Source organism: Octopus bimaculoides, chromosome Z (genome assembly GCF_046866305.1).
Source record: "Octopus bimaculoides isolate indiv1 chromosome Z, ASM4686630v1, whole genome shotgun sequence".
NCBI classification, from domain to species: Eukaryota; Metazoa; Mollusca; class Cephalopoda; order Octopoda; family Octopodidae; genus Octopus; species Octopus bimaculoides.
This window is the reverse complement of record NC_142944.1, coordinates 2,923,178-2,938,177: the sequence shown is the minus strand read 5'-3', so window position 1 is coordinate 2,938,177 and position 15,000 is coordinate 2,923,178. Positions and strand designations below refer to the sequence as shown.

Here is a 15,000-nt window from a genome sequence, read left to right as displayed (position 1 = left end):
TCCTACTCCATATTAAAATAAATTTGTCTGAAATTTTAAGGTGCTTCCATTATTTTGTCCAACCTGTGTGTATATATACATTTATATATATATATATATATATATATATATATATATATATATATATATATATATACACACACATTTATATATATATATATATATATATATATATATATATATATATATATATATATATACATATATATATTTGATAGTCTATAAAAATTACTTAATACAGTTTTTAAAGTGTAAAGGTGATTTTTTTAAAAATTGTTTTTTAATAAAATGCTATGAGATATTTTATTTTGGTTACTAATGTTTTTGGGGAAGAATTCTATTGTGTTTTTTTCAAACACACATACACTTGTATGGTAATTTGCCTTTATTTCTCTACAATAAAAAAAACAACATGCCCCTGAATTACATCATCACTTTCTAACACCTTTTAACCATTTTTCTGTCAAGATTCTATGATACATTAGGTATTCAAAATATATAATTTAACATATAATCTATTCCAGCCAAGTCTAGATTACCACAAATAAATTTAATTATCCCTCTACAACTTCTGCATATTTTATAGTTAATTTCTATAATCTGCTTTATTAGACACACTTTCAGAAATTTCTGTCAAAAAAAGTTTCGTCTATATTCCCACCAGAAACTAGTGGGAAAACTGAAGTTCTATATCGTAATGAAAAGCCTCTTAATTTTTAGAAGGAAAACAAAATCAAATACCTAGAAAACAGCAACAAAACAAGAATCTGTTTTCTGTTTTCCAGATATAGAAACAGAAGCAATAGCGAGTAGTCAGCAGAAACAAACTTGACAAAAATTAAAAATAAAATCTAAACAAAACTGCAAAAGAAAACCCTAAAAGTCCTATATTGTGAGAAAGAACCTCTTGTTTCAACTTTGATTCCTGTTCATCTGATCCTATGCTGTGCTGTAACATCATATTCTTCTGATCATTCCTTACCATCACCTTTCTGCAGAATTTTAGGGTTTCGTTTGTTTAAAATTTATATCTTTTATTTTTTTTCAAGCTTCTTTTTGTTTTTTGTTTTTTTTCTACCGTTTGCTTCTTAGGTTTCCATGTCTTAAAAAAATGGAAAACAGATTCTTATTTTATTGGAGTATCCTGGATAGTCGTTTCAGTGTGTTAATTAGCCCACCCCTATCTTTCACCACCCACTCCCTCTTCACCACCCAGCTTGCATAATGTTTTATATTAGATTACATTTTCAGATTAGCTGAAATGTATTATTACCTCTGGTCGATATTATTATGTCAATCCTAGAAAAAAAATAATAAAATGGCTAGCCCCAGAGTTGAACTTTAAAGACCAAAAACATTAAAATATCAGGAAGTAATGATTATTGCTATCATTGCATTAATCATTTCAGTATTTCATACATTGATAGAATTTGTAAGGTGTGTGAGAAAACTTTTAACAATAAATTCCATTGTATGCTCATATAAAAGAGAAGAGAGTGGCAGATGGTGGGGGGGGGGAGAAGAAGGAGAGAGTTGGAGAGAACATTCTTTTCAATGATGTACTTAATACTAGAAGAAAAAAAAAAATCTACATCCATCCTTATTTCAATAACTTAGGTGTTCTTCAATTGTCTATATATTGTTGTAAACATGCATGAACTGTATTTGTTGTCTGATATAAGAATTGTCAGATATATATTAAAGGGATTAATTGTAGCCTGAGATGAAAAAAGGTTTGACAACACTCAAACAGATGACAGCGACGAAAAGAAAAGATAAGAGCAGTTGTTCATTGAATAATATCGGATGAGTATCCAGAGAAGAAAACATTAATTTATATGAAGTGGGCTGCAACTTAAAACAGAATAAGATACATGGAAATGTGCATGCAGATGCACACCAAACACACACACACACACACCAGTCATTCACTATACAACCACATATATATGCGTATGTATGTGTGTGTATACACACACACACACATATCCATATATACACACACTCAAACACTCACATATATGCACACTACACACACACATACATATATATGTATATTTATATGTATATATTTATGTGTGTGTGTGTGTGTGTACATATATATATATATATATATATATATATATATATATATATATATACATTTATACATTTATATATATATATATATATTCTAACATATACTTACATTGCATATATATATATATGTACATATATAAATACATATTTATACGTGTGTGTAAATGTGTGTGTGTGATTGTATGTGTGTATATATATGCTTATGAAGTAATGTATGTTTACTTTTGCATTGTGTATGACCAAGAGAGAGAGAGAGAGAGAGAGAGAGAGAGAGAGAGAGAGAGGACTGGAAGATAAGTAGTTTATCTTAGACATAATGGTAAGCTGTGCTTGATAACAAAAGAAAATATTAACTATACATCAGATATTCTGAATGGAAAAACTTGATGGAAGTAGAAATACTGAAGACTCAGAAGGAAGAGAAAAGGTAAACTAGAGAATGAAGAACAGAGAAGATAAGCTAGGAGAGAGAGAGAAACTGTGGGAGAAAGAGAGGCATGGTGTGTATGTGTGTGTGCATGTGTGTGTGCATGTATGCATTCATGTACGTGTATGCATATGTTCAAGCTTGATGCATAAATATACACACAGTTTCTGCCAGCAAATGAAATTGCTAAATCAGTCACACTCAAATACTAACGTCACAACACTCACACACACACACACACACACACACACACACACACACACACACACACTCAGAGTCATGCACAAGTGGAAGTATCTTCATAATAGGGCAGAAACATTTGCAAGTTATGGAAAGGTTTGGAAACCATGGCCTGCAGACAGACTGAAATTGCTAACATTGAATCCAAGACGTTTATTTCTGACATCAATGAGAGGGTGTACCATTCTACAAAAGAATAGTTTCAGCAACTAGGTGTTGTGTCATTAAAAGACATTATCTTCAATTTGTAAGAGTGATGCCAGCACAAGTGTACATGCTTCAATGATTAAACATTAGCATCATTATCATTATCATCATCATTAACAGCATTTCATAAAAGAAGAGTGTTCTTTTTGTTTTGCTTTTTTTTTTTTTTTTTTCACAAGTATTCCAGAAGATTTGAAGGAATATGTTTTCCTTATTCTGAACAAGTGTGCATACAATATATTCAATAAAAGCTTCCATGCAGATTGCAACAATAAAAATATGTTTTACTGAAAAGAGAACAAAATAAATATTTTTATCTTTTTTTATATTACATTTGATGTTCCATGCCGATATGAGTTGGAGACTTCTGCAAAATTTAAGCACAAACCTTCAATTATTAAAACTTTATATTGAATCTAATAAACATTCTTCAGAACCACAACAGAATTCCAACCATTTTATAAAGCGTTATATTCTTCACATTTTAGTTTGTGTCTCTCTCTGCTTCTATAACTACAGCAATCAATAAAATATTTTCACCAGCCATACTCTAGCTGCCGTTAACTTCTTTCAAATTGGCATGATGTACCCAAAGTGAGAACTTCTACATGGTCAACAGACTTGCTAGAAATAGCAACATGTGAACCAACTTTGACATGGTTACTCAACCTGTTAGAGATAACAATCAAATCTCTTTCAGATCACACCTGTTTAAAATAAGAAAACATACATTAAATAATGCAGACATTAGGTCTGGAAAAGTAACACAGGTTGATCATGAATGGAATGCTTTTGATGATAGGACTGTTTGATCATAGTCTGATCTGGATTGAACAACAACAGCAACAGCTGTAATCTAACCCTAGCCTTGCTAACATCCATTTCTACTACATATCTATTCCACATTTCATTGGTGGCTTACCTCAACCCAAGCAATCACAAACTATCATCATAAATTATGTTTCTTAGAAATTATGTTCAATCACCATAACAACCCTCATGCACATTTCTCTCCACAAAACCCTATCCACCATTTCTATCTATAATACATTAAAAGTCAGTTTCAATCTTGCTTGCTTGCATTGTTACTCAGTGAAACTGGCAAATAATGGGCAAATACCATGAATTAAGTTTACCCTGAAATGTTAATACGAATCGAATGAAATAAGTTTCACATAAATTGGTAAAGTAGTTTTCAAGGTATTAGAGATTTTCAGGGTATAAATACCCAAAATGGTACATAATGGGAAAATGTTCTGAAAATAATCTTCATCCTGAAAGGGAAGAAACTCTTACATTTCTATAAGACTGAGTTTTTTTCGAGTGCATTCAACATATGTGGCTGCTATTTCTAGAAAGCCCTGCTACCACATAACAGCTATTTGCAATACCTGTTACATGGTAGCAGGGCATGCAAGAAAAGGCAGCCAAATCTTTCCTTTTCTGGGGAAAGGAGCCGTTTACATGTGATTTCAATGTCACATTCATTGAAAGCATGCAAAATAACTTGGAAAAGAAAAAAACCCACAAAACAAAACTTCGTTGCTGGGAAACTCAGAGTTTCCTGATGATCAAATGGCTCATGGGTGGTCTAGTGTAAGTTATAATTCCTTATAGCCTATTTTTAATTTCTCGTCATCGTCATCATCATCATCATCATCCTTGCACATGTTCAATCCACAGCTGGACAAAAGCCTCAGCATGTTGCTCCCACCAACCATAGTCTGGTGTTTTCCTCATCCATGTTTCAGTGCCAAAGAGAATTTAACAATTTCTGCAAGAAATCCTCCACCTTCCTTTTTCTGGATGTGGTGTCCACTCTGTCATTTTGCTATTCCATTTGTTGTCCTTTCTTCTAAACACGCGTCACACAGAAGACCATTTCACAATTCATATTTTCCTGATAGTATTCATTAAACTTGTTGCTACTCTTATCATAATGTTTAATATATATCATATCAATTCCTTTTTTTTTTTAAACCTAGCTTCATTCAATATATTAAGATAAAAAAACAAACTTACCTTTTCATAAATGAATATAATCCTCGGTCAAAATGCCTGCAAAAAATAATGGAAAAATGTATTTTGCATATTTTCTGGTTTTTTTCTCAATCAAAAAAAGAAATATAAAAACTAATGTATAATTATATTCTGTAAAAAGTAAGATTTTATTTTATTGTTTTACATTTATTCTTTTACTTGTTTCAGTCATTTGGCTGTGGCCATGCTGGAGCAATACCTTAAAGGGTTTTTTTGGTCAAAGAAATTGACCCCAGAACTTATTCTTTGTAAGCCTAGTACTTATTTTATTGGTCTCTTATGCCGAACCACTAAGTTACAGGAACGTAAACACACCAACATCTGTCGTCAAATGATGGTTGGGGGACAAACACAGGCACAAAGACACACACACAATATATATATATATATATATATATATATATATATATATATATATATGATGATATGATGAGCTTCTTTCAGTTTCTGTCTACCAAATCCTCTCACAAGGCTTTGGTCTGCTGGAACCATGTTGTTGGGAAGCAAGCTTCTTACCACACAAGCATGCATTTAATTAACATTCTCCAATTAAATTAGGTAGAGGGCAGTATTTTTCTTTAACTGGTCTTTCATTCTGACTCCAACTCCTTTTCTTTATATAACCTTCCTTATACCAGTCCACCTTAGACTACATCTTGTTTCATGACAGAAAACATCCTGTCTTAAAATATTTACATTTCAACAGAAACTTTCAAAACTTATACATTTCTATTTCTTTTATGTTTTACCTGTTTCAGTCATTAGACTGCAGCCTCGCTGGAAGAACTTTTAGTTAAATGAATCAAAAAGTTTTTTAAGCCTGCTTCTTATCTTATCAATCTCTTTTTCTGAACTGCTAAGTAACATGGATGTAAACACACCAACACCAGTTGTTAACTGGTAGTGGGGGCAAACAAAGACAAAAACACACCAACATAGACACATATATACATATACAACAAGCTTCTTACAGTTTCTGTGTCTACCATTTCCACTCACAAGGCTCTAGTCAGTCTGAGACTATAGTAAAAGACACTTGCTCAAGATATCAACTTTTTCATTTAGCAGTGTTCTAAACACTAACTTAATAACAAGTTTGAATATTTTGCTACAATACATCAAATTGTTGGTGGCTATTGTCAAGATAAGCTGAAACGCTATGACGCAAGATTTGGAAAATAGTCACAGAATCTATCATACAGTCAGTGAAATACAGGGTGTTCAAAAAGTCTCTCCACAGTGAATTTTTTGAAGACACCATCAACACCAAGAGGTATTGCTCAAATATTGTCTCTCCATTTCTAGGCCAACTCACTGAAAGCGAAAGTAATAATGCATACTTTCAGCAAGATGGGAGTTACAGCACATACTTCACGCATCACCATGGTGCTACTTCAAGAGTTTTTTGGTGAACAGATTATTTTGAAGGGACTTTGGCCACCAAGATCACCTGATTTAACACCGCCAGACTGTACAAGAATCGCTCGAAAACCATTAATGAGCTAAAATACAAAATCATAACCTTCACACGGTCCATACTGCATCAGACTCTCCAAGATATATTTCAAAAACATTTGTAGGAGAATCAACTTAAGTATTGAAAATGAAGGATGACACTTTTAACACCACTTATAAAGTTTTTTAAAGTCTTGTAAAGTCTAATATATTCTTTTGTAGTCTTCTTATACCATCTTATAAATATTTATTTTGCAATAAAATACTTAATGCCAAGAGACCTTTTGAATACCCTGTATTTTAATTTCCATTATTTCATTGTGATTTTGGTTGGAAGTGTGTGTATAAATTTGATATGTCCCTTTTATGAACAGTTCAAAATCATACCACTCTACCTGAGAAGTTTAATTATGAAGTAAACGGTGATTTGTATATTTTGCTTACATACTATCACTTGTTTGTGGTAGCTCACAGGTGTATTATTAACCAGTCAGGTGTTACTAGAATTCTGTGAGGAAGAATGGCTTAAATACACTAATCTTAGTTGAGTAATGTTAGTCATGGCTTGCTTCGAAGTTGATTTTCAATTTGAGAGAATCTAGGTAGAGTCATTATGTCAATATTATTAACACACGCACTGGTTACTAATAATAACACACACACTGTTATTAATATTGGCATAATGACTCTACCAAGACAACTAAATTTGTTTCACATAAAGAATCTTGCAAACCAAATACAAAAACAAAGTAGAATCTTGGTAATAATTCACATTGAATGATACTTTTCCAAACCCTTCTTACTGCAAATGCAGTGCCACTAACTTATGCAATATTAATTATTTTCAGATTTAAAGTTTCTTTTGAAATGTTTTATCATTTTATAACATAAACTCAATTAATTCGTGATGCCTTAATTTCATTCTTATTTCTTTATTGCCCACAAGGGGTTAAACATAGAAGGGACAAACGTGGACAGACAAAGGGATTAAGTTGATTACATCGACCCCAGTGCGTAACTGGTACTTAATTTATTGACCCCGAAAGGATGAAAGGCAAAGTCGACCTCAGCGGAATTTGAACTCAGAACGTAAAGACACACGAAATACCGCTAAGCATTTCGCCCGGCGTGCTAACGATTCTGCCAGCTCGCCTTAATTTCATTCTGATATCCTCCTCATTGTTTTAACATCTATTTTTCCAGACTTGCATGGGTCAAACGAAAGCTTGTTTAGACAGTTTTTTTTGTTTTTTCTATGGTCAAATGCCCTGCCTGAAGCTAACCTCCATTTGTTTCCAAGTGAGGTAATAACAATTCCAGTCTATAGAACAACCAATAGTCCAGATATGCTTTTTCTTTTTTAAGGGGAGAATTGGAAACAAATGGCACTGGTTGCACAAGTCTTTTGCTTCACAATCAAGGAGCAGTTTCCACCACTATGACTAATATAACAATAACAACTACTACTACTACTACTATTACTACTACTACTACTATTACTACTCAGACTCGCCCTGTCCAGAGTGTCACTCATTGAAACCTTCAGTTCTCCAGCTCACAGAGCATTCTTCGAAAACTGTCAGAATTTCATAGCAACAAAAATATTTTGACAGAAATTAAATTTAAATGTTGAAGTGAATCTAATGGTTTTTTTGTGTGTTTCTTAAATGGCTTATAAATACCTTCCACATTGCATTGTATTTGTTTCAGCACACAATCAGGTCACTTGCTATGCAAGTACATCTCCGTAATATATACATATATATATATATATATATATATATATATATATACAGTGAGTAGCAAAAGTATTTAACACATTGGTTAAATTATAAATTTCACAATGAAGAATCGTTCAATTTAAATGATATTTACTTCAAATATTTTAATGAACATTGTCTAACTAAACATAGGGGAAAATTGAGAAACATTGTTTTTATGTACTTTTATTGTCAATTTTCGAATTTAACTGTGTGCAAAAGTATTTAACACCTATACAAATAATACGGTAAAAAGGGTATTTTAAAACTATTTTCAGTTATTTTGATCCAGTTTGTACTTCAACCAATCCCAGGTTGTCTTCAATATATGTATTAACCAAGCACGTCGCTCAATCGACACATAGTGATAACAGGTCTGATACACTACAGAATGTCCCGCTACCTAAACTTATAGAACTGGTTAAAACAAAAGAGTTGTCAAATGATATGCGACAGAAGATCATAAAGCTGCACTAAGATGGTAAGGGGTCTCGAAAAATTGCTCAAGATTTAAATTTGCTTGTGTGTACAGTTGGTGCTGTAGTTAGAAAGAGGAACAAATATGATAGTACTGAAAATATTCAATGGAGTGGTCGTCCACGTAAATTAAACGAGGCTACTGAACAATATATAGCCAGGAATGTGAAGAAACAACCATTTTTGACTCAAAGAGAAATTCAGAACGATCAGAAAAATGCCGGAATTGAAGTAAGTAAAGATACAATTAAGAAATCACTGAATTGTACAGACATATGTTTTCTAGATCACCAAGAAAGACTCCACTAGTAAAACCATAAACATGTACAAGACCGTTTGAAATTTGTTAAAAAAGTATGAACATGAATCAGATGAATTCTGGAAGAAAGTCCTTTGGTCAGATGAAACGAAAATTGAGCTTTTCGGGAGAAACATGTGCATCCGAGTATGGAGGGAAAAAGGAACTGAATACAACCCAGTAAACACCATCCCAACAGTCAAATATGGGGGGGAGGGGTGGAAGTGTAATGATTGTTTTTTTTTTCTGGAAAAAGGAGGAGAGAGAGAAAGAAAAGCAAAGCAGGAGGGGTAATAGACAGATAGGGAGTGAGGTTTCAGGACAATCAAGAAAGAGGAGAAAAAATAATAAAGTATGAGGAAAAGATGGTTCTAGGAACATTCACTGTAAACAATTTTGCCCTAGGAAAACTCACCCCAGGAATTATTGAAACTTTGCAGTATAGGAAATTTTGCCTTAAGATAATTTTGCCATATAGATAAATTCAAAGATATGGCAGACAACATGATTTAGAGAAATTGCAGCTTTGGAAAACAATTGCTTTATATATATATATGTATGTGTGTGTGTGCGTGTGTGTGTGCGTGTGTGTGTGTGTGTGTATATTTTATAATTCTGTTTTAGATTTAACTGGGATTTTTTGTTTTCTTTTTGTTATTGTAAATGTTATCATATTTATATTGTATTACTTTTTATTTAAGCAGAATTTGTTTTGTTTTGAAAACAATATCATCTTTTAGATTCCTTTATTTTGCCCCCCATCAGCTTTGCTATGCTCTTCCCTGCACTTTTTACCATTACCCAAAAGTACCCAAGAAGGAGGAAAGGCATAGGTTTGTGATGGATCGGTTTTTGCGAGTCATTTGACTCTGTTCCAAACATTGATATATTTTGGTAAGGAAAGAAAATGCCTTGTATAGATAGGACTTTATTATTAAAAGCATTATTTAACATGTCTTTTTTCAGGGTCAAACACAAGAAAATAAATAAAAAAAGTATAAATCTATTTAAAAACATTAAACTCTTAAAATTGACAAAAAGTAATTCATAATGTGTGCAAATTCCAAGCAATGCTTTGTAAATAAACTGCTTTCGTTAATATCAATATATATTTTCTTCATTAGGACTGCATCCCCTTGATCTAAATCACACTTTTTTTTCTTTTTCGCTAATGTGTCTTCTTTTTTTCAAATATGTAATAAATTTCCACAAATTTCGGTGCATGTTAGTAATGGCGCTTTGCATTGCATTGTGAAAGCCTTCTACGCTATTGTTTGTTCTCATCATATTATTCTGGGTTCTTTCAAAAACACTCCACAATTTAATAGGAAAAGTTGGCTGCATTTTTCGTCTTCACTTGCCTCAACCTCGCTCTCCTCCTATATCATCATCATCATCGTTTAACGTCCACTTTCCATGCTAGCATGGGTTGGACGATTTGACTGAGGACTGGTGAAACCGGATGGCAACACCAGGCTCCAATCTGATTTGGCAGAGTTTCTACAGCTGGATGCCCTTCCTAACGCCAACCACTTAGAGAGTGTAGTGGGTGCTTTTACGTGTCACCCACACGAAGGCCAGTCAGGCGGTAGAGTTTCAAAATATGATACAAATTTTGCAGGGTAAACCATCATCATCAGTTAGTTCAAGAAAACTCTCGATGTCATCACACACTGGAAGAAATACTAACGCAGTGATGCATTTGATTTTGTTGTTAAATCCTGTGTCTGTTTGATAGTGAGACTTTAAACCTATATCCACAATGTGGTGATAGATATTCTTATTTAAATGAAATAAACAACCTGTTCTATTTATTGTTGGAAATACATCACAGAAAGCATTGATAATTGCTTTCTCAAAATCAACCGTTAAGGTTTCAGGCTCTAATGATGGGTGTAAGTCCGTCAAAGCACTAAAAAGCCTTCAGTAATTTACCTGTGATTAGACTAGGTAGCAAAACAAAAAGACATGGTATGCTAATATTTCATATGACAGTAGGTAATGTGAACAACTGACAATATATATCTGGGCTGCATTTAGAAGTACCATCACAAGCCAAATCCTTATTATTCTCAAGGTCGTCTAAACCCACCGTTTGTGTGTGAAACAGTGAAATTCTCTCTGGATTATCGTCACCATTCTCGTATAATAAAAACTTCTCACCATTTTCAAGAAGTCTATATTCTTCAGGTATTATATACCCGCTTCTTCCGGTTGGGATTGGAGGGAGCTTGGCTTTTCTTTTGCCCCCAACCTCTAATATTGCGAGACAAATGCAATGATTTTGGCATCAGTAACAATGCATTATCATCTAAACTAGATGAAATTTCTGCAATTAACGACCGTGCAGAAGTTTATGAATTAGTGGCTGGTGATTTCAATTTCATTTTTGCAATGCAAACTTTTGGTTTTGAAGGATGAGGAGGATGGCAATGCTCACCAAATGTTTTACATAGAGATAAATTCTCATTTTCTTGCACAGTATGCACTCTTTGTTTACATTCTCTATTTTCATATTTCCAATATGTTTTTCACCATATTTTCTGCCTCTGCTAGTTCCCACTTGAAAGACCATTGTAATGGGTTGCCTACACAAAAAAATATTGACGCATGAATAAAGAAATTTTAAATGAGTTAAAGAAATTACATTACTCCTTCTTATTGTTTTCTCTAATAATATAATAGATACGTTGGTTGAAACAATTATATATCAAGGGAGCAATTCATCTTTATTTCAGTGAAATTGTCTTGCGGCAATATTTCCTATGTGACAAACGTTGTTTATGACTGTTTGATTCTAGTAATCTAATAAATAGGTTGATTGAAACAATTATCTACCAAGGGAGCAATTTATCTTTTTCCGGTGAAATTGTCTTGCAGCAAAATTTGTTACGCAGCGAACTTTCCAACAGCAAAATTTCCTATGTGACAAACTTTCCTATGACCAAAAATCCTGAGAGGAATTTTCCTATGGCAAACTTTCCAGATACAGGAAAGGATAGATAGACATATATATATATATATATATATACCGGAGTAAGCACATGAAATGTGCAACAAGGTGGAAAAAAGAGTACTCAAATACCAGAGGTAGAGTAATATGCTTTATTTAAAAGCAGCAGAAATATAACAAAAAAAAACGTTACTCTGAGTAACGGTTTTTTTTGTTATATTTCTGCTGCTTTTAAATAAAGTATATATATATATATATATATATATATATATATATATATATATATATATAGAGAGAGAGAGAGAGAGAGAGAGAGAGAGAGAGAGAGAGAGAGAGATAGAAGTTTCTTTTCAGTTTGATGTGGTCAATTCATTGAAATTTCATTACAAAGCATTTTTGTTTTTTTCTTTATTTTCTGTCTCTCTCTCTCCCTTTTTCAAAAAAGAAAACAAAACCAATATTCTCCTCTACTAAACAAAGCAAAAAACATCCCATTCATATAAATAAACATCCATTGTTTATGCTGGCATGAGTTAGATGATATAACCAGGGCTGGCAAGCTGGAAGGCTGAGCCAGATTCCAGTCGGATTTGGCTTGGTTTCTACAGCTGGAAGCCCTTCTTAACTCCAACCACTTTGCAGAGTGTGCTGGTGCTTTTATGCAGAATCACACAGGTGCTTTTATGTGACACGAAACAGGCGCTTTTATGTGACATTGCATGGGCACTTTTATGTGGCACCACAAGGGTGCTTTTATGCAGCACCACCATGAGTACTTTTCACCACCAGAGGGACTGGTCTTAACACTTCTGCTGCGGAAAATGGGTTTTTTTGAGTACAGCATCTAGGTCCTTTGTCATCTTGCCTGAAAGGTTCACCGTCCTGCATATATGTATATGTAGTGCATATATGTATTCTGTAGTGGGTGCTTTTTATGTGCCACGGGCACAGGAGCCAGTTAGGTGGACCTGAAATCGATCACGTTCAGATATTTACATGCCACCGGCATGGGGGCCAGTTAGCGGGTACTGGTATTGGCCACATTTGGATGGTGCTTTTTACGCATCACTGGCATAGGAGCCAGTCAGGGGGCACTGGTCACAGCTATAATATTGGTTTTACTTGCCTTAACAGGTCTTCTCAAGCATATCATATCGCACGATGCATCAGGGATACTCTTAACTGAGCCGGACATGCATGGCTGTGATTTCACTTTGGTTGCCATATATATGTATATAAATGTATAGAGTGTTAGGTGTGATGTACAGAATTGAATATTGAGAAAAAATAGTTTCTTCATTATTATTAGCGCTTTCGTTCCTCTCTAGAACTTGTTAAATACAATTTTGTGAATGTATAAACAGCTTGTTCATTTATATAAAACAGATGGGGGGGTTGGTGGGGGTTGAGGTTCCAAGACAATGGTAATGGATATATAGAAATATAGATAGGTAGATGGATGGATGGATGTATGAATAGATAGATAGATAGATAGATAGATAGATAGATAGATAGATAGATAGATAGATAGATAGATAGATAGATAGTTAGATAGGTAGACAGACAGACAGACAGATGGGTAGAGGAAAACAGAGAGAGAAGGGATATCCGACTTCCTATTTCTATCTATCCATCACCATTGTCTTGGAACCTGATCCCCCAAAATAAAAACAATGTTCTCTTCTAAACAACCCTCCCACCACAAAAAAAAATACATCTGTTTATATAAATGAACAAGCTGTTTGTACATTCACAAAATTTTGACAAGTTCTAGAGAGGAATGAAAGCGCAAATAATAATGAAGAAATAAAAGGATTTTTTTCCAAAATTCTGACTACTTTTTTTCTCAATACATATATATATATATATATATATATATATATATATATATATATATAAATACAATTGTATGTAATATAATTTTAATCTTCGGATTTTTTAATATGCTAGACCACTGGTTTTAATTGATTAATATCAATTTCTACTCTCATTAATAAATTTTAAATACAAATATATATATATATATATTTCCTGAATTTCCACAGGGCGGACTGGAAGTCAATTCGCAGAGAGATTCGAAATCAAAACTGGCATGACAGCCTTTCTATACAAGACAATGACCTCAAACTAAGTCATCTTATGTCAACCATACGAGACATATGCACCAAATACGTGCCATATAGAAAGACCAGCAAACATGCCAATAGAATTCCTAGAGACAGGAAAATCCTTATGAGACACAGAACAAAGGTCTCAAACCAGTTAAATAGAGAACTGGAGGATAGGAAAAGGGCTAAATTAAAACTAACACTATTAGAAATAGAAAACAAAATTAAACTCTCCCATGAAAAGGAGAGAGCAGAGAAGGAGAAGAGAGCAGTAGAAAGCATAAAAACAAACCCCAAGGCTTTCTATAGATTTGCAAAGGAGACTGCTACGGTACAGTATAAGATAGGACCCCTATTCCTGCCTAATGGCTCACTGACTGCAGATCCCACATGGATAAGCGAAGTGCTCAGTACACAATTCAAGAGTGTCTTCACTTCTCCTCTGAGTCACATGCAGATAAAGAACCCAGGTGATTTCTTTGACAATAGCACTCAGCAGAAAAAGACTGCATCCATTACCTACATTGACATTGAAGAGGAAGATGTGATAGCTGCCATAAATGAAATGAGCTCAAATTCGGCAACTGGCCCCGATGGTTTCCCAGCTGTCCTCTTAAAGTCGTGTAAACAAGAACTAGCAGGACCACTCCGGATACTCTTCCAGAGTTTCCTTGCAAATGGTAAACTTCCCAAAAAGCTGAAGGAAGGCACCATATGTCCTATCCATAAAGGTGGAAGCAGAGCAGAGGCTGGGAACTACAGGCCCATCTCTCTGACTTCACATATTAGCAAAGTCATGGAACGAATTGTCAGAAGGAGATTGATTGCGTTCCTAGAAGAAAATGACTTGCTGAATGAGACCCAGCATGGTTTCCGTCCAGGTAGAAGCTGCCTCACGCAGCTCTTGCAGCATTATGACTGGGTCCTGAAGCAGCTACTTGACCATTCAAATGTTG

General features: G+C 33.9%; 1 protein-coding gene across 11 annotated transcripts in view; it reads right to left on the bottom strand.

The window, feature by feature from the left end:
- LOC106884152 (protein-cysteine N-palmitoyltransferase HHAT) overlaps positions 1–15,000 on the bottom strand; it is a 287,547-nt gene that overhangs the window by 19,634 nt on the left and 252,913 nt on the right. For all 11 annotated transcript variants that reach the window (XM_089365410.1, XM_089365412.1, XM_089365413.1 and 8 more), the window contains one exon: positions 4,976–5,011. In XM_089365410.1, the coding sequence (XP_089221536.1) occupies positions 4,976–5,011 (36 nt within the window). The remainder of the gene's footprint in view (positions 1–4,975; positions 5,012–15,000) is intronic.